The sequence below is a fragment of the Scyliorhinus torazame genome, chromosome 5 (genome assembly GCF_047496885.1).
Source record: "Scyliorhinus torazame isolate Kashiwa2021f chromosome 5, sScyTor2.1, whole genome shotgun sequence".
NCBI lineage: Eukaryota > Metazoa > Chordata > Chondrichthyes > Carcharhiniformes > Scyliorhinidae > Scyliorhinus > Scyliorhinus torazame.
In genome coordinates this window covers 181296213-181315609 of record NC_092711.1, presented here as the reverse complement: position 1 = coordinate 181315609, position 19397 = coordinate 181296213, and the positions used below count along the sequence as shown (strand labels likewise).

The 19397-nt window shown below is 49.8% G+C and overlaps 1 protein-coding gene and 1 long non-coding RNA gene across 2 annotated transcripts; both read right to left on the bottom strand.

Annotated features, from left to right (window-relative positions):
- Window positions 1–270: 270 nt before the first annotated feature.
- On the bottom strand, window positions 271–1428 carry LOC140418074 (uncharacterized; the record flags this gene model as incomplete). Its single annotated transcript, XM_072501499.1, has 1 exon — window positions 271–1428. A coding segment is annotated over one exon (1014 nt), but the record flags the coding sequence as incomplete, so codon positions are not given.
- Window positions 1429–10531: 9103 nt separating this feature from the next.
- On the bottom strand, window positions 10532–16648 carry LOC140420776 (uncharacterized). Its single transcript, XR_011946559.1, has 2 exons — window positions 16419–16648; window positions 10532–11996 (listed from the first exon to the last, which is right to left on the bottom strand). It is a non-coding gene; the product is annotated as an uncharacterized lncRNA (long non-coding RNA).
- Window positions 16649–19397: the final 2749 nt, after the last annotated feature.

The following is a 19397-nucleotide window of genomic DNA, read 5'->3' as shown; positions in this document are numbered from 1 at the left end:
AGTGAATCCCTTCCCACACACGGAGCAGGGGAATGGCTTCTCCCCGGTGTGAACTCGCTGGTGCCTCAGTAGGTGTTGCGACTGAGGGAATCCCTTCCCGCACGCAGAGCAGGTGAACGGCCTCTCCCCGGTGTGAACGCGCTGGTGTCTCAGCAGGTTGAAGGACGCTTTTTTTTTAATAACCTTTGCTCTAGAGTCGCCAGGTATCTTTATGATACCACCACGTGGTTCAGGTTCAAGTAATGATCAATAACTCAACACACCAATTAGTAAGATTCAAATCAAAGCACATTTATTATACACAGTAAATCGTTACTCATGCATAAACTACTTTCTAGACTTTTTCTATCACTAACAGGCCTATACTTAGCTTTGGACTGGCCCACCAGGTCAGGGGAACAAATGGCCTTTCGTTCAGTTCCTGAGTCTACGGGATTCAAAAGCTGGTATGGACTGGTAGCTAGGAGCGTCTATCTCATAGCGAGCGTTGACTTGAGACTTACTTGCTTGGAGGCCGCCGGACAGTTCACTCTCAGGGGTTGCTTCACGTTGCTGAGTGACCCTGTGAAGAAGGACGTTTTGAACTTGGGGGCTTTGCTTTATAGTCTCCAGGGGCTTCCCGCCCTTCGGGGAGACCCCGTACCTGGTTTCAAGTGATTGGACTTTGTTCCAATCGCTTGGTTCGATTTCTCCAATACTGGAGCTGTTCCCTGATCGTTGGGTGGTCTTTAAGTGTCCGTTAACCTCTTTTGTGTTGGCTCCTGCTGACGCCGAAGAGTCTGGCTTGGCTTTGTTTACCTTAAAATGTTTTGATTGTTCCCGGGGATCGCTCATTACTATGTAGATGGCTGCTACATTACTATGCAGATGGCTGCTTGTATCGATGCTGTCTGGGTTTCTGCAGTGTCCAGTACACAGTAACTTTGCACCTGCTAGTTTTTGCCTGTGTTGGCTGAATTTCCCTTCAGCCTTTGCGGTTCTCCATTTTAAGTCGGGAAGTGGCCAACTCAGGTGGCTACACTTCCCACACTCGGAGCAGATGAATGGCCTCCCCCCGGTGTGAAATCGCTGGTGTGTCAGCAAATTGGAGGACTGAGTGAATTCCTTCCCACATGCGGAACAGATGAACGGCTTCTCCCCGGTGTGAACGCGCCCGTGCTTCCGGAGGGTGGCTGACTCGGTCAATCCCTTCCCACATTCGGAGCAGGTGAACGGCCTCTCCCCGGTGTGACCCCGCTGGCGGGTCCGCAGAGTGGATGAATCACTGAATCCCTTTCCGCATACAGAGCCGGCAAACGGTCTCCCCCCCCCGGTGTGAGTCCGCCGATGGGTTTCCAGCTGGGACGGGTGGCTGAATCCCTTCCCACAGTCCCCACATTTCCACGGTTTCTCCACGGTGCGGATATCCTGGCGTCTCTCCAGGACGGACAATCAGTTGAAACCTCGTCCACTCATAGAACACGTGTCTCCCCACTGTGAATGGTGAGATGTTTTTTCAGGCTGTGCAACGGGTTAAAGCTCTTTCCACAATCAGTGCCCTGAAACACTCTCACTCGGGTGTGTGTGTGACTCGGCCTTTTCCAGCCACACTGATGTTAGAGATCTTTTCCCACATAAAGAACAGACAAGGATTTCTCCTCCCAGTTAAAAAAGCGATGGTATTCAGGTCCTGATGAATCAAGTGCCTCAGTCAGTTCCTGGCATGATCTTTGGTTTGAGTTTCCAGCTGCAGTTCCTCCTCTTTTGACACCCTGCAATAGGAATTTACATAAGTGATCACTGTTGTCACGACCCCGTGCGGTGGTGCATGGTCAGTTCCAGCCTCACTTGACCCAGAGTTACAATACAGGTGAAACTAGAATGTATATTGATACCCGTGGCTTTGGTTGCCATAAAACTGACTACAGTCACCGTAAATTTAAACATAAACCTTTTCTTTTTTAAAAAAAAATATTTTTTTATTCTACATTTTCACATTTTCCTTCAAACCGGCCAGCGTGGAGACCCCCGCCCGGGTCCCTTTCCCCCTTGCCCGGCCCTAGTAAAGCCCAGAGATCCCCTTTTTGCACACACACGCTGCATATCCAAAGAACCCTAATTTCGAGTGAAAGTCCCATCCCTTCCCTTGTCCAAATATATACAGCATTGGCTCCTTTAGCCCATACACTCGCACGCAGTGAAACAAAAAAATAAGAAAATACAGTCAGTCATGAGGTCACATCGGCACATGGCCATTTCTCAATTTCTCAGTTCTGCCACAGTCCTTCTGTCTTCGCAAACTCCTCCGCTGCTTCCGCCGTTCCAAAATAAAAGTCCCTGAGCTTATAAGTCACCCTCAGCTTCGCTGGATATACAATGCCACACTGCACCTTGCTAGTGCCCTCTTCACCCGGTTGAAGGCAGCCCGCCTCTTCACCAGCTCCACCATAAAGTCCTGGTATACACGTATACCAGCTCCAGCCCACTGCACCACCCGCTTCTGCTTGGCCCAGCTCAGGACCTTCTCCTTCACACTGTACCTACGGAAGCACAGAGTCACTGCCCTTGGCGGCTCACTTGCCTTTGGTACAGGCCTCCACGACCGATGAGCCCGATCCAGTTCATATCGGGAGGTATCCTCCCCCTCCCCCAATAGTTTTGCCAGCATCGTGGCAAAATACTCAGTCGGCTTCGGTCCTTCAACTCCTTCAGGCAGCCCCACAATCCTCAAATTCTGTCGCCTGGATCTGTTTTCCAGGTCTTCCATTTTTCTTCGCAGATCCTTGTTAATGTCCATCACCTTCCGCATCTCCTTCCCCATCGAGGCAAGTTGATCACCGTGCTGCAATAACGTCTCCTCCACTTCCTTCAGCGCCTCCCCTTGCTCTCGCACCTCCGCCACTGCGCTCTCCGCCACTGTCATCACCGGGGAAATCGCCTCCTCCACCAGCGCACTCAAAACCTCTCTCATCTCCTTCCTCACCGTCTCCATGCATTTCGCAAACTGCCTTTCGAATTCCGCAGCCATCACCTTAGTTATTCCTTCAGCCGTAAGCACTGTGACCTCCCCTGGTGCTCCAGCCTCCATTTTCTTTACTGACCCTTTCCACTCCCCGACGGACTTTCAGCCGCTTTTTTCACGGCCGTTTTTTTGCTGGTCTTCGACATTCCCCTCCTCTGTGCTGTCTCCCGACTTTTACTGCCTTCGCTGGCCGTAGGACCGGGCGTTAACCCCCGACAATGCCGTTCCCGAACGGGAGCCCTCCAACGCGCGGCTGCCTCCCGCTTGCCGTCACCGGAAGTCCAAACATAAACCTTTTCTTATTAACACTAATTATAATCAAATCGGCAAAAGATAAAACTGGCTATTTACTCTGATTCCCAACTCTTCCCCCTATCTAACTACCCCCACTCTCAATACACATACACACAAACAATGCAGAGGGAAAAGGGTGGTTCAAAGGGGAATAAAATAAAAGTATAAGGATCTTTGATTTAGTTAATTTCTTTCACAAGGTTAGGCCTTCAGTAGGTCACTTTTCTTTTCCTTTGGCTTGTAATGATCTTCATTGCAGACTCACGGAGACAGCAGGCAACTGGCAGCAGAGGGGGAGAAAACACACTTTTCTTTCGAAATAAAATGAAAATCGCTTATTGTCACAAGTACGCTTCAAGTGAAGTTACTGTGAAAAGCCCCTAGTCGGCACATTCTGGCGCCTGTTCTGGGAGGCTGGTACGGGAATTGAACCGTGCTGCTGGCCTGCCTTAAAAGCCAACGATTTAGCCCTGTGCTAAATCAGCCCCTAACCGAGGATTTAGAGTCTTCTGGCAGGTTTCCTTTAAAAAAAACAACCTGATTGTTGTCAGGCAGAACACTGTCCCTGGCCGACCCATTGGTTGCAAGTCAACCAGTCGAGCCAACTCCCTCCGGTCAGTTGGGTACCGAGAAGCCTGACCTCTTCTCTCCCAAATACAAAGTGTTCCAGTCAGCACACCGTTTGAAACTTTTCAGTCCTCTGCTTCCTGCGCTCGACTTAAAATCTCAATTAACGATCCACGGACCAAAAATAATGAAGATGAAATAAAAGAAATGGGAACAAAGGAAATAAACAGGAAGGGCTATCACACATGCAAGTACAAACAGAAACTCAGAGCACGCAATTTGTGTTTTCATGTAAACTTCTCCTATCGCCCCCTCCCCCAACCAACTCTTTCCCCACCTCCAATTTGGGGCACATTCATCACTATCCTGCCCTTTCACTACCCCAGAACCTTTAGCTGTTTGCCCACCTTCACTTAAACATCTGGAAATATCAATGATGATATTCCCATTCACGAACGCTTGTCAAGTCATTTGCAAAGCCCAAAATGTTTGCTCTGGATTACAATTCATTTTCTCCACAAATTCTAAAGACTTTTTAAAAATAAGAAATTTCTAAATCAAGCTGCAATTTGTGAATTTGCGCATGTATATTGTATAGATCCCAATTGCACCTCCTGAGTACCTGGGACCCATCTGGACAAAGGAAGACAAGGCACACTCCAACCTTGGGAAGAGGGAACAACAGACAGGGGGCGGGGGGTTCCAGGCACCGTCCTCTCTGATTGGTTGGATAACCGCCGGATCCTCCGGTCAGTAACCCCAATCGCCATTGGTCGAGGATGACGTCAATCATTCGCGCGTTGATGTCGGGGACACAGGTTCGCTCCCCGCCGCCACCCATTGGAGGTGGGAAGTTTTAGCCCGCCTCCTTGACCAGGCCCTCAGTGATTGGCTGGAGGACCATTCGCTTATAAGTCCCAAGCTCCCATTGATCCAAATTCTCATCAATCACTCTCGCTCCCCGTCACACCGACACGTTTCTTCTCACCGGAGGCGGAGGCAGGGCGCATGCTCCCCCCACCATCTTTGGGAGGCAAGGCGGCAGGGTTGGTCAGAGCGCATGCGCCTCCACCGACTTGGGGGCCAGAGGCAAGGCGGCCAGGGCTGCCACGGGAACCAACTCACTCAGCATCCACCCTTCAAAACATTTCTCTCAATATGATCATACTGCCAAACTCCCAATATTCATGGATTCAAAGATTTTTTCTAATACCAAGGGCGGCCATTCAGTCCACTGAATCCCCACCAGTGAACATAGAACATGACAGCGCAGTACAGGCCCTTCGGCCCTCGATGTGGCGCCGACCTGTGAAACCACTCTAAAGCCCATCTACACTATTCCCTTATTGTCCATATGTCTATCCAATGACCATTTGAATGTCCTTAGTGTTGGCGAGTCCACTACTGTTGCCGGCAGGGCATTCCACGCCCTTACTACTCTCTGAGTAACGAACCTACCTCTGACATCTGTCCTATATCTATCTCCCCTCAATTTAAAGCTATGTCCCCTCGTGCGAGACATCACCATCCGAGGAAAAAGGCTCTCACTGTCCACCCTATCCAATCCTCTGATCATCTTGTATGCCTCAATTAAGTCACCTCTTAACCTTCTTCCCTCTAACGAAAACAGCCTCAAGTCCCTCAGCCTTTCCTCATAAGATCTTCCCTCCATACCAGGCAACATTCTGGTAAATCTCCTCTGCACCCTTTCCAATGCTTCCACATCCTTCCTATAATGTGGCGACCAGAATTGCACGCAATACTCCAGATGCGGCCGCACCAGAGTTTTGTACAGCTGTAACATGACCTCATGGCTCCGAAACTCAATCCCTCGGACAATAAAAGCTAACACACCGTACGCCTTCTTAACAACCCTCTCAACCTGGGTGGCAACTTTCAAGGATCTATGTACATGGACACCGAGATCTCTCTTGAACAGAGGTCCTTTGAGTCCCTGCACTGCAGAAGGAGTCCATTCGGCCCATCGAGTCTGCACCGACCCTCCGAAAAAGCACCCTGAGCGCATTCCCCCGCCCATTCTCCGCAACTCAACCAACTTCTTCCATCGGGTAGGAGATACAGAAGTCTGAGAACACGCACGAACAGACTCAAAATCAGCTCCTTCCCCACTGTCACCAGACTCCTAAATGACCCTCTTATGGACTGATTTCATTAACACTACACCCTGTATGCTTCATCCGATGCTGGTGCTTATGTAGTTACATTGTATATGTTGTGTTGCCCTATTATGTATTTTCTTTTATTCCCTTTTCTTCCCATGTACTTAATGATCTGTTGAGCTACTCGCAGAAAAATACTTTTCACTGTACCTCGGTACACGTGACAAGAAACAAATCCAATCCCATCCAACCTGCACATCTCTGGACACCAAGGGACAATTTAGCATGGCCAATCCATCTAGCCTGCACATTTTTGGACTGCACTACACTAATCCCACTGTCCTGCACTTTGGCCGTGTTATGAGAAGGAGATAATAGGAAATTGGGTTCAGAAATCGGATCGAAGATGTTGCAGGCAATCTAGGGGTTAAACAGACTGTGGGAAAAACTGCTAACATGAAATGAAAACATAATCGCTTATTGTCACAAGTAGGCTTCAAATGAAGTTACTATGAAAAGCCCCTAGTCGCCACATTCCGGCACCTGTTCGGGGAGGCTGGTCCGGGAATTGAACCGTGCTGCTGGCCTGCCTTGGTCTGCTGTCAAAGCCAGCGATTTAGCCCTGTGCTAAACAGCCCCGGTAATCTTGTGGAGTCAGGTGGCGCAGTGGGTAGTACTGGGACTATGGCGCTGAGGACCCGGGTTCGAATCCACGTCCTGGGTCACTGTCCGTGTGGAGTTTGCACATTCTCCCTGTGTCTACGTGGGTTTCACCCCCTCAACCCAAAAATGGGCTGGTTAGGTGGATTGGCGACACTAAATTGCCCCTTTTGGAAAAAAAGACAATTGGGTACTGTAAATTTTTTTTTTTAAATGGAGTCAGAGGGATACTACTATGGGAGGGTCCCCAGCTTGCCCCGTATTTTCCCCAACACCCACACAGGCCACCCCCGGCCCGATCGCACCTGCGCAAAGGATGGCAGCTTGACACTTTGGCTGTTCCAACCTGGAACCCTGTACCAAGGTGCCACCCTGCCCAAAGGGCATGCACCTGGGGGCCTCCAATCCCCTGGGAGACCCCCACGATTGCCCTATGGTCTGGTCCCCGTTTGTGGAGACCAGTACTGAACGGCGCTCGCCCTCTGTGTTGCCAGTCTCCAAGGCAAGAGAGACCGAATCCCACCTTGCTTTTCGGGCGCAGCCTAACCACTAAATCGTGCCCAGAATCTTAACAATGCAGAAGGAGGCCGCATTTGGCCCATCTGAGTTCTGGGTGCGGCCCACAAGACGTTTTGTTGACCGTTACCCGTGCACAAGGTTGCCACATTCTACTGACTTCTATCAGCATGGTTTTCCTGCTGGTGTCACTGAAGAGATACGCATGTAAAGCAAGGCGAGTAACATGAGGTTCATGCTGATTATACACCGACTGCGAAAGCCATGCACTCCCTCTGCGTTCAAAGTGTAAATATTTCAGCTCTTTTCACCATTTGAAGCAGATGACAGTTATGTGAATGATTCAGCATTTTCTATAACTCGTTCTGAAATATTCGGTGTGTATTAAATCTATTTAATCTTATTCATGGGGTCATGGTCAGTGAATAAGTCCCATTTCAACCTTGCAGATGAGGGATTGGGGGGCACTGGTGTAGTCCTCTCGTCAGCCGAGATTGTCCCCCACCGAGGGTCTATCGAGTCAGTGGTGCGAGGGAGTTCCAGTATTCTGAGCCTGCAACAGCGAAGGAACGGCCGCAGAATTCCAAGTGGGGTACGGATCGCGGTTCGGTGCCGATCTCTTGTTGCGAAGGAGCCCTTCTGCTCTGCGACGAGGAGAGGTCTGAACCATGGTCGAGAGCGGAGCGGACACGTTTTCTGACGTGTCAAGATCAGCTCTCATGGGGAGGCCGGGGGTGGCTTTGTTGTGAGCACGCAGAGACACACGAGTGCTCTTTGGGCCTTTTCATTGCGGCCCTGAAGGATTGGGTCTAGGCTGAAGTTTTGTTCTGCTCCCACGATCCTCCCCAACCACCGCACCCCCACACACAACGAATGCCCCTGACCCCCAAACCGCCTCCCCGTCACCCACCCACATTGTCCTTTCTCAGTTCCAGCCAGATGAGGGCAAACAGAATCATAGAGTTTTACAGCACAGAAAGAGGCCCATTGTGTCTGCACCGGCCATCAAGCATCTACCTATTCTAATTCCCATTTGCCAGCATTTGCTCTGTAGCCTTGTATGCTGTTGTGTTTCATATGCCCACCCACTGCAGCAATATCGTAATAATAATCTTTATTAGTGTCACAAGTAAGCTTACTTTAACACTGCAATGAAGTTACTGTGAAAAGCCCCTCGTCGCCACACTCCAGCACCTGTTCAGGTACACAGGGAGAATTCAGAATGTCCAATTCACCCAACAAGCACGACTTTCGGGGCTTGTGGGAAGAAACCAGAGCACTCGGAGGAAACCCACGCAGATAAAAGATCTAATTTCACTTCTTGCCTGATGCTTTTGCTTGCACTCTTTAAAACAGCAGGCTCGACATCGTTGACTCATGTTTAAAAATGACTCCAAGTGATTGCCCCAATTCACAGGCCTGAATCAAGAGACTTTAAAGTGGCTCCTCGGCCTCACCTGCCACGAATGGCTCTCTCACGGGCTTTAAAATGGCTCTTGCCCCTCCCACGCTGCAGCCTTGAACAAGGGCCAGACGTGGGGTGGCTCTAAATTTAATCAGACGATTACAAAGTCAGCCTCACGAAGGACAAGTTCAGCCGCCTGTATCTTCCAACCGAAAAAGTCCCCAGGACTAGGGATTTTCCCCTGTGTACGGCAGCAAATGTCTCTCTCTCTGATGTAGTAATTTCAGATATATTGTATTGTATATATTTGGTGCAGTAAGGGTTAAAAGCCTGGGTTGTGTGTATGAGTGCTGCAGTAGTGCTTTTAAAAATCTAGGTTTGCAAGGCAGCCAGGCTCTGTGGAATCAGAGGTACAATTAAAGCATCGTAAAAGTTTGGGATAATTGACTTTTGTTTATGTTAAGAGGGTTCCCCCAGGAGTAGATAATTAGAGACACGGGGCTGGATTCTTCCGCCCCGCCTGCCGCATGAAGGCCATGGGCGAGAGGCGGACAATGGAGAAATCCATTGACTTTGGGCGGGATTCGACAGTCACTGGGTGGGCTGGCTGAAGTATCCTGCCCATTGTGTTCAGATTAGTAGGGTGATGCAGTTAATGGGAGGATCCAGGACCTGAGGCAGTTCAGGTGTTGAGGTTTCAGTTGTTTTTTTAAATTGGGACGGGTCCAGATAAGACATTGTTCTCAATATAGTGAGGTTAGATCTGTCTGTGGACAGACTAGCAGTTTCGTTCAAAGCAGTTCAATTAAAGATTTGACTGGGGACAGACCAGAAGCTGCTGATCTCAAGGCAGTGAGTTAAGGATTTGCCTGTGAACAGGATCGGAACAATTTCAAAGGCTGGTAGTTTAAACAGTAAGTTGAGACAAACAAGGTTCTGCCAGCTGAGTCCTGAATGATCTCTCTTTCTCAAAGTGGCTTGTCCAAGGTCTCTGTTTACAACAAGTATTCCTGAGTCTGCTAACTGTATTTAAAAAGTGGATTATGATCTGAGAGGGGTTTTATTTGAGTGGAGATAAAGATAGCAGCTTGAAGTTAGTGTTTCATGTTATTGTTACACATTATTTAACAGGTAGTTGAAAGCGGTCTGTATTTATGTTATATTGATACTGTGTAAGTAATAAAGTTTGTTTTAATATATCATATCCCTATTTTTCGTGAAATCACTCCCGGTGCGTTTCTTCACAGTCTTACAAAATTAGAATAAAATATTGGGGTTTCTGTCCAGTATCCCAACAAGTCTGGTCCGGGATTGGAATAACTCTCTCACAGAGACTTCAAAACGGACTCTGTGCCTCACCCACCACAAGCACTCCCGGGGCTCCACAATTGAGCCAAGAAATGAGTCGTAGTTCACAGAAATGAGCAGCTTAGGTTGCAAAAACAAAACGATTAGTTTGGATATTCTCTCCTCAGTTCACTGCCTCAGGGCCATTTTTAAAATAGTCAAAGTTCCCTCGATTGCAGACAAATGCCTCACATTCTTCAGAACTGTGCCTGTCGGCTGACGGGATCAAATGTCAGACTATCATCGAACAACGGGCTGACATGTGAGGCGGCAACAGCACGGTAGCACAAGTGGATAGCACTGTGGCTTCACAGCGCCAGTGTCCCAGGTTCGATTCCCTGCTGGGTCACTGTCTGTGCGGAGTCTGCACGTTCTCCCAGTGTCTGCGCGGGTTTCCTCCGGGTGCTCCAGTTTCCTTCCACAAGTCCTGAAAGACGTGCTGTTAAGTAATTTGGACATTCTGAATTCTCCTCCCTGAATTCACCCCAACAGGCACCGGAATGTGGCGACGAGGGGCTTTTCACAGTTACTTCATTGCAGTGTTAATGTAAGCCTACTTGTGACAATAAACATTTTTAAAAAAACGTTTGGGAAGGAAAGACACAAAAATCCACAACAGTCTGCTTTTGAAACAATTTATTGTTGTCAAGAGGGGCTACAAAGGGTTCACAAAACCAGAGTAGGTAAATAAGAGAGGTGCGGACCCAGGCTTGATGTGATTGAATGGTGGAACCCGTTTGATGGGCCTCCTGCCATTCTGACTTGGTGGACGTTGAGCGGATTAGTTGCCTGCCCAATTACAGGTGTCATCCTGCAGGGGGGACAGGACTGAAGGTCAGCTGCCAGACCGAACCACGCTCCGAGCCCTACAACAGCGGTATCCAATCCCGGGAATCACTTGTGAGCTCGCTGGTGCGTCCGCAGGTTGGATGACTGGGTGAAGCCCTTCCTGCACACTGGGCAGGTGTAGGGCCGCTCCCCGGTGTGAACCCGCTGATGCGTCAGCAGGGCGGATGAGGCGCGGAACCGCTTGGCACAGCGGGAGCAGCCGAAGGGCCTCCCTGTGGCGTGGACGCGCCGGTGGACCTTCAGGTGTTTGGCGCTTTTAAAGCCACCCCCACAGTCGGGGCACTGGAAAGGCCTCAGGTCGGCCCGAAAGCCTCGCTGCTCCAGCAGGCCGGAGGCGTCCCCTTTCCTCCGCACCGAGCAGGCTGGCTTCTCCCTGGTGTGACTCCGCAGGTGTCTCTGCAGGTTGGAGGACTGGGCGAACCCCTTCCCGCACTCAGAGCAGGCGAACGGCCTCTCCCCGGTGTGAGTACGCCGGTGCGCCAGCAGGTTGGACGAGCACGTGAACTCCTTGCCGCAGGCGGAGCAGACAAACGGCCTCTCCCCGGTGTGAACCCGCCGGTGCCTCTGAAGGGTGGACGCCTCGCTGAACCCCTTCCCACACGCGGCGCAGGTGAACGGCCTCTCCCCTGTGTGAGCGCGGCGGTGAATCTCCAGCTTGGACGGGAAACGGAATCCCTTCCCACAATCCTCACACTTCCACAGTTTCTCCCCGGTATGACCACACGGATGGTTTTCCAGCTGGGATTGGGAACCGAACCCTTTCCTGCACTTTGAGCAGGTGAACGGCCTCTCCCCGGTGTGAGTGCGACGGTGAATCTCCAGCTTGGACGGGTAATTGAATCCCTTCCCACAGTCCCCACAATTCCAAATTTTCTCCATGGTGCAAATATCCTTGTGTCTCTCCAGGTTTGACGATGAGTTTAACCCTCGTTCACATACAGAACACGTGTACGGTCTCTCCCCGCTATGAACGGGACAAAGTTTTTCAGGCTTTGTAACAGGTTAAAGCTCTTTCCACAGTCAGTTCACTGGAGCACTCTCACTCGGGTGTGTGTGTGTCTCGGTGCTTTTCCAGTCACACCGATGTTTGAAATCGTTTCCCACAGACAGGACAGACAAAACATTTCTCCTTCCACATTCAAAAGCCGACAATACCCAAGTCCTGATGAATCGAGTGATCCGCCCAGATCATGGTGCGACTTTGCTTTGAGCTTCCCAACTGCAAATCTTCCCCTTCCTGCAAGGACAGTAAGAAAATCCAGATCAGACGGTTCTAATTCCTATGTGGCATTCCCCTATCCTTTGGTCTCCAGGAAATACCCCAACCCAATTTGAGATGCTCTCCCATCCTCCTCTACCCCAACACCTCTGGGGTAAAGAATTCCACAGATTCACTACCCTGTGAGAGATGGAAATCCTCCACATCTCTGTCTGAAATAGGTGCCGACCCCCTGACTCGGAGATGATGCCCTTTGGTCCCAGACTCTCTCACAAGAGGAAACATCCTCTCAGTATCTACCTTGTCACACCCCCCGAGAAACATCCTCTCAGTATCTACCTTATCAAGCCCCCCAAGAATCATATAGGTCTCAATAACGTCGCCTCAATAACGTCGTGACATTTAGTGACATTTAAGAAGCATCTTGACAAATACATGAATAGGATGGGAATAGAGGGATACGGACCCAGGAAGTGTAGAAGATTGTAGTTTAGTCGGGCAGCATGGTCAGCACGGGCTTGGAGGGCCGAAGGGCCTGCTCCTGTGCTGTACTTTTCTTTGTTCTTTGTTCTCTCATTCTTTTACACTCCAGTTCATTCAGAAGATGTCTTTCAAATTCCTCAGGAGCTCATCCCACTCTGAGCACCCCCACCCCTTCACCAGGCGAGGGTCGTCAGCTCTCGGGCGCAGATATTCCGGAGGTTCCCCTTTCCTTCGGAAACACCATCGAAGGTAAATGCAATTAAGACCTGATGTGGAGATGCCGGCGTTGGACTGGGGTGAGCACAGTAAGAAGTCTTACAACACCAGGTTAAAGTCCAACAGGTTTGTTTCGATGTCACTAGCTTTCGGAGCGCTGCTCCTTCCTCAGGTGAATGAAGAGGTATGTTCCAGAAACATATATATAGACAAATTCAAAGATGCCAGACAATGCTTGGAATGTGAGCATTAGCGGGTGATTAAATCTTTACAGGTCCAGAGATGGGGTAACCCCAGGTTAAAGAGGTGTGAATTGTCTTAAATCAGGACAGATGGTAGAATTTTGCCAGGCCAGATGGTGGGGGATGAATGTAATGCGACATGAATCCCAGGTCCCGGTTGAGGCCGTTCTCATGTGTGCGGAACTTGGCTATAAGTTTCTGCTCGGCGATTCTGCGTTGTCGCGCGTCCTGAAGGCCGCCTTGGAGAACGCTTACCCGGAGATCAGAGGCTGAATGCCCTTGACTGCTGAAGTGTTCCCCGACTGGAAGGGAACATTCCTGCCTGGTGATTGTCACGCGATGTCCGTTCATTCGTTGTCGCAGCGTCTGCATGGTCTCGCCAACGCACCACGCTTCGGGACATCCTTTCCTGCAGCGTAAGACATAGGAGCAGAAGCAGGCCATTTGGCCCATCGAGTCTGCTCCACCATTCAATGAGATTGTGACTGATCTGATGTGATAATCCATTTCCCGCCTTATCCCCATAACCCTCGATTCCCTTCCTGATTAATAATCTATCTGTCTATCTCAGCCTTGAACATACTTAGCAACCCAGCCTCCACAGCTCTCTGTAGTAAGGAATTCCACTGATTCACTGCCCTCTTGAAAGAAGAAATTGCTCCTCATCTCTGTCTTAAATGGGCGATCTCTTACTCTGAGATGATGCCCTCATGTCCTAGACTCTCCCCTAAGGGTCAGCATCTAACCTGTCAAACACTCAATAAGGTTGCCTCTCATTCTTCTTAAACTCCAATGAGTACAGGCCCAACCGACTCAACCTCTCCTCATAAGAAAGTCCCTCCCTACCCGGAATCAATCTCGTGAACCTTCTCAGGAATGCTCTGACGCCAGTGTTTATTTCCTTGGGTAAGAGGAAAAAAACTGTTCAGTGTTACAGGATTTATTAGTCCAGCTCTCGTCAAGCAGCAATGCTCCTTTTACCAAGTTGCCTCAGCTAGAGTGAGCTCGAGTAGTGTCTCGACAAGGAAATAAATCTTCTTTCTAGGGTTTTGAGGAATTATCGCGATTGTTTTTCCAGCCCTTGCAGTAGGCCTTACCTCAAGCCTCGGGATTCTCGATGTGTAAAAAAAAACAAGCTTTCGAGGTTGGCTTAGGTAATTTGGTTTGCATTTCCCGAGCAGTTGGACGGCGGAACAAAGAACAGTACAGCACAGGAACAGGCCCTTCGGCCCTCCAAGCCTGCGTCGACCATGCTGCCCATCTAAACTAAAATCTTCTACAATTCCAGGGTCCGTATCCCTCTATTCGCATCCTATTCATGTATTTGTCAAGGTGCCCCTTAAATGTCACTATCGTCCCTGCTTCCACCACCTCCTCCGGCAGCGAGTTCAGGCACCCATTACCCGCTGTGTAAAAAACTTGCCTCATACATCTCCTCTAAACTTTGCCCCTCGCACCTTAAACCTATGCCCCCAAGTAATTGACCCCTCCACCCTGGGAAAAAGTCTCTGACCATCCACTCTGTCGATGCCCATCATAGTTTTCTAGACCTCCACCAGGTCGCCCCTCAACCTCCGTCATTCCAGCGAGAACAAACCGAGTTTATTTAACCTCTGCTCATAGCTAATGCCCTCCATACCAGGCAACATCCTGGTAAATCTCTTCTGCACCCTCTCCAAAGCATCCACATCCTTCTGATAGTGTGGCGACCAGAATTGAACACTATACGCCAAGTGTGGTCTAACTAAGGTTCTATACAGTTGCAACATGACATGCCAATTTTTATTCTCAATGACCCGGCGTATGAAGGCAAGCATGTCGTATGCCTTCTTGACTACCTTCTCCATCTGTGTTTCCCCTTTCAGTGACCTGTGGACCTGTACACCTAGATCTCTCTGACTGTCAATATTCTTGAGGGTTCTACCATTCACTGTATATTCCCTACCTGTATTGGACCTTTCAAAATCCATTACCTCACATTTGTCCGGATTAAACTCCAAGACTTTATACTGCATAAGAGAGGGCTGATTGGTTGGCGAGTGGACTCTGATTGGCAGGGACCTTGACATGGGAAAGGCAGCAACTTTAGTCCACTGGCCAAGTAATCAGCACTCTCTTCCTATGCAATATAAATTGTTGTAGATAGCTTGTGCGATCCTGATGAGCACAAAACAAGCTTTGTTAGTAGCCCGCCTTTCTTCAGGAATACTCTGGTACTCTACCACCAACCTCAATGGTCTTTCCACAAAGGTCAAGGCTCAGGTGCCGATAGCGTGGCAACCATTGTCGCGCAGCTGATGTTTATACCACCACTTTCAACGAAGACTGGCTGCCCAAGAGGTCTTCAATGCGGACGAGCATCATTTGCTTGAAATATCGTTTCAAACCCCCCCTCCCACTCCCCGATTTACTTTTGTTAGCCTTCTCTTCCTTCTTAGGCAGTCCTCCGGGTTTAATGATGACTTACTTCCACACAAAATATGAGATCTGAAGCAACTGAGGAGTCCAATGGGCGACCTGCAGTCCCTGTCACAGGTGGAGCAGACGGTGGTTGGAGTAGCAGACGGGCGAGGTGCTCGGGTTGCCACACGCTCTTTTTTGCTATTTGGTTTCAGCTTGCTCTTAGCGGTGAGTCTCGAGGTGTTCAACGTCTTCCCCGATACTTTTTGTCCACATCGGGTGAACTTGGTTCTTCCCCAATACTTTTTCTCCACATCGAGCGAACTTGGCCAGGGATTCCCAGGCAACTGTGGGGATGGATGGTGCACCTTTTTTTACAAGGAGGCTTTGAGGGCGTCCTTGAGGCGTTTCCTCAGCCATCTCCTGTCAGTCAGCGGGAAATTGATGCAAATCTGGTAGACTCCCCGTCTTTTGGGGATGGTTGGCAACTCTACAAATGGCCACATGTACTCTCCCTCACCACCCACCCCAGCCTTCTCCCCTAGATTCAGGGCATCACAAGCAGCAGCCCCCCTCCCCCTAACAATCCCATTCCTAATCGTCCTGTTCCCTTTTGCTCACCCCAGAATCCTTAGGTGTCGGTCCACCATCCAGCACCATCCATAGAATCTCTACAGAGCGGCCATTTCAGCCCATCAAGTCTGCACCAACTCTCGCGCATCCTATCCCCAGAACCCCACACATCTTTGGACACTAAGGGGCAATTTGTAGCATGGCCAATTCACCTAACCTGCACATCTTTGGACTGAGGGAGGAAACCGGAGCACCCGGAGGAACCCCCCGCAGACACGGGGAGAAAGTGCAAACTCCACACAGTCACCCAACACTGGAATTGAGCCTGGGTCCCTGCTGCCGTGCTAACCACTGCACCACTGTGCCGTCCATCATTGCCGAAATATCGAGAAATAATTTCAGGTATTTCCACCAATTTCAATTACAACCAGATCAACTTGTTCCAAAAAACAATTTTACTTCAGTCCACAAATTGTAAAACATAATTTATCTAATTGCACTCTAATTAAAGCAGCATTGTTAATACCTTTAAAAATATATATAGATAGATAGATACCAGCCCCACCCACTCATTCCCCAATTGCGCCTCCTCAGTGACTGGGGGACCCTTGTGCACAAAGCAGACACACTTCAACCTTGGGATTGCCCAGCTGGTGGGGGGAGGGGAGGAGAACATCCTCGCCATTTCTGATTGGCTGGAGGACCGACCGGGCCTCCGGCCAGACCCCGATGGCCATTGGTCCAGCCATCCGTCAATCATCGCGTGCTTCTCTGACGCAGAGCAGCGGAGAGGGCATTGTACTGCCCGCCCTCTCCTACCCTCTCGGTGATTGGTTGGAGGATCGCCCGGTCTGGGCCGAGTTCGGAGGGCCATTGGTCCAAATGCCCGTCAATCATTCAAACCCCACATCACGTCGCAGCGCTGGCTGCGGACAACCCAGGGTTACCGTGGAAAGCGGCCGCCATCTTGTGGACCTGGAGCCTCAGAGCACATGCGCCAAATCCACCATTTTGTGGCACGGGCAAGTGGGCGTGGTTTCCTGTTCCCAACTTTCGTCCCTGTCGCCCGGGAGTGACAATCGAGTTTATTCTCAGTCTGCACAAAACACACATAGGGGCACTTTTCTGATTAAAAACCAGTCTAAAGATGTGCAGGTTAGGTTGGCCATGCAAAAATTGCCCCTTAGTGCCCAAAGTGGATTTACGGGATTGCAGTGATGGGGATGGGGGGGGGGGGGGGGCGGTGGAGGATGCTCTTTCCAGGGTCGGTGCAGACTTGATGGGCTGAATGGCCTCTCCTGCAAGGATTCTATGAATCTGTTTCTCTTTTGCATTTGCAGCAAAATTTTCTTTTTGTTTTCATTCTTGATTTCTCACCATTTTCTCACAGAATCACAGAAAAATTCAGCGCAGAAGAGGCCCTTCGGCCCATTGAGTCTGTACCAACACATGAAAAATACCTGACCTAGCCACCTAATTCCATTTGCCAGCACTTAACCCATAGAGTCTCATTTTGGATTCCTCTGTGGCCACTAAAGTGGCGATGAGGGAAAAGATTCAGTTGGCAAGCTAACTGTTAGAAGAGTAGGTCATCTATTGCATAACCACAGTAACATTTTCAATGATTTCAAAATGCCGCTCTATGGGAGACTTGATGTGTTTGATGCAAGTGTGGAAATTGGATGCAATACGCAGAGTGTATGCGATACTTTTTCAGTGCTAACACGATATGCGGTGATGAGCAACAGACAGTCATTCTTTTGACTGCCTGTGGAGCCCCCATCGCTGTGTGATAAAAGCCTCACGTACCCTGCAGCTCTGGACTCCCAAGACATTCGAGGAGCTGGTAGAACTAGTGGCGAACCATCCTGACCCCAAGCCGCCGGTCAGCGTGCAACGGTACCATTTCAACACGGCTGAGAGGTTTCCAGGAGAATCTGTTACTGAGTTCTTAAACCGTTTGAGGAAACAAGCTGAATTTTATGATTATGGCCTTTCCCCTCCCGAGATGCGAGATGTTTGTGGTGTGAACAATATGGCGACCCAACAAAAGTTGGCCGAGCTATTGTTAGACCTTAAGAAGGCATCAAAATTTTGCTTTCAAGAGAAAGTGCAGAACAGGGAGTACAGGAATTCCAAGGGAACAGTGTGGGATGTTCCCCCTTCCGGTGTATGGCACTCCTCAGAATGGGAACCCCTGGGCCCCTGATCTGGGGCGAACACTGCCGAGGCCAGGTCCCTGGGTCTAGGACCGATAAGTCTCCTGAATCAATAGAGGGAGACCCTGGATAATGCGTGGTGTGCGGCTGGAGAATCCGCAGGGAGCGAAAGCCACAAGGTAGCCAACAAAACCATCTCCCCACCTGAGGTAGGCCCCACTGGACCCTGAACTTTTCATCTGGAACAGCCCGAGGTCGCATGCATGCAGCTGAACTGCATTGCGGCAGCCAAAGTTTCCCCCATTCGGATCAATGTTTGGGTAAACGGTCACCCTCTTGAAATGGAATTGGTCATGGGAGCCACAGTCTCGGTCATCAGTAAACAAACATTTCAAAAACTTCAGTCGGGGGTACAATGGTTGAGCTTACGTGATACTGAGGCAAGACTGGCAACCTACACGAAGGATCCACTTGCCATAGCAGGGACCACGATGACCCCGGTTATCTACAGGCAGCAATCTGTATGACTGCCATCGATTGTAGCAAAAGAACATATCCCTTGTCTTTTAGGCCGTGATTGGCTGCTGTGCCTTCACGTAGATTGGCAGCGGATTTTTCAGATGGGTGCAGGAGGCCTCTTTGAGGGGTTGGAGAAATAGCCCGAGGTTTTTCAAACCGGCCTGGGGAAAATCAAGGGAGCCATGGCTAAAATGCATGTTGACCCTGAAGCGCAGCCTAAACATTTTCGGGCCCTCCCTGTCCCCGATGAGCTACTGGCGAAGATTGAGGCAGAGTTCGGCCGGCTAGAGTGCCTCGGACTCATTCAGCTGATAAAATTTACCAATTGAGCAGCACCGGTAGTCCCCGTCCGAAAACAGCACAAAACTGTTCGACTTTGAAGCGACTATAAATTGACAGTGACTAGGGCCCCCGATTGGATAGGTATCCAATGCCACAAATCAAAGATTTGTATGTGAAATTGGCTGGAGGTCATTCGTTTACAAAGCTTGACATGAATCATGCATATCTCCAACAGTATCACAGTGGTTAGTGCTGTTGATTCACAGCTCCAGGGTCCTAGGTTTGATTCCTGGCTTGGGTCGCTGTCTGTGCAGAGTCTGCACGTTCTCCCTGTGTCTGCGTGTGTTTCCTCTGGGTGCTCCGGTTTTCTCCCACAAGTCCCAAAAGACAAGGAATTAGACCTTGGGTCCAGGCAATACATGACCATAAATACCCACAGGGGCTTTTACGACTACACTAGATTACCCTGAGGAGTGTCATCGGCCTGCGCCATTTTTCATCAGGTCATCGAGAACATTCTGTGGGGGCTGCGATGCGTGCAGTTT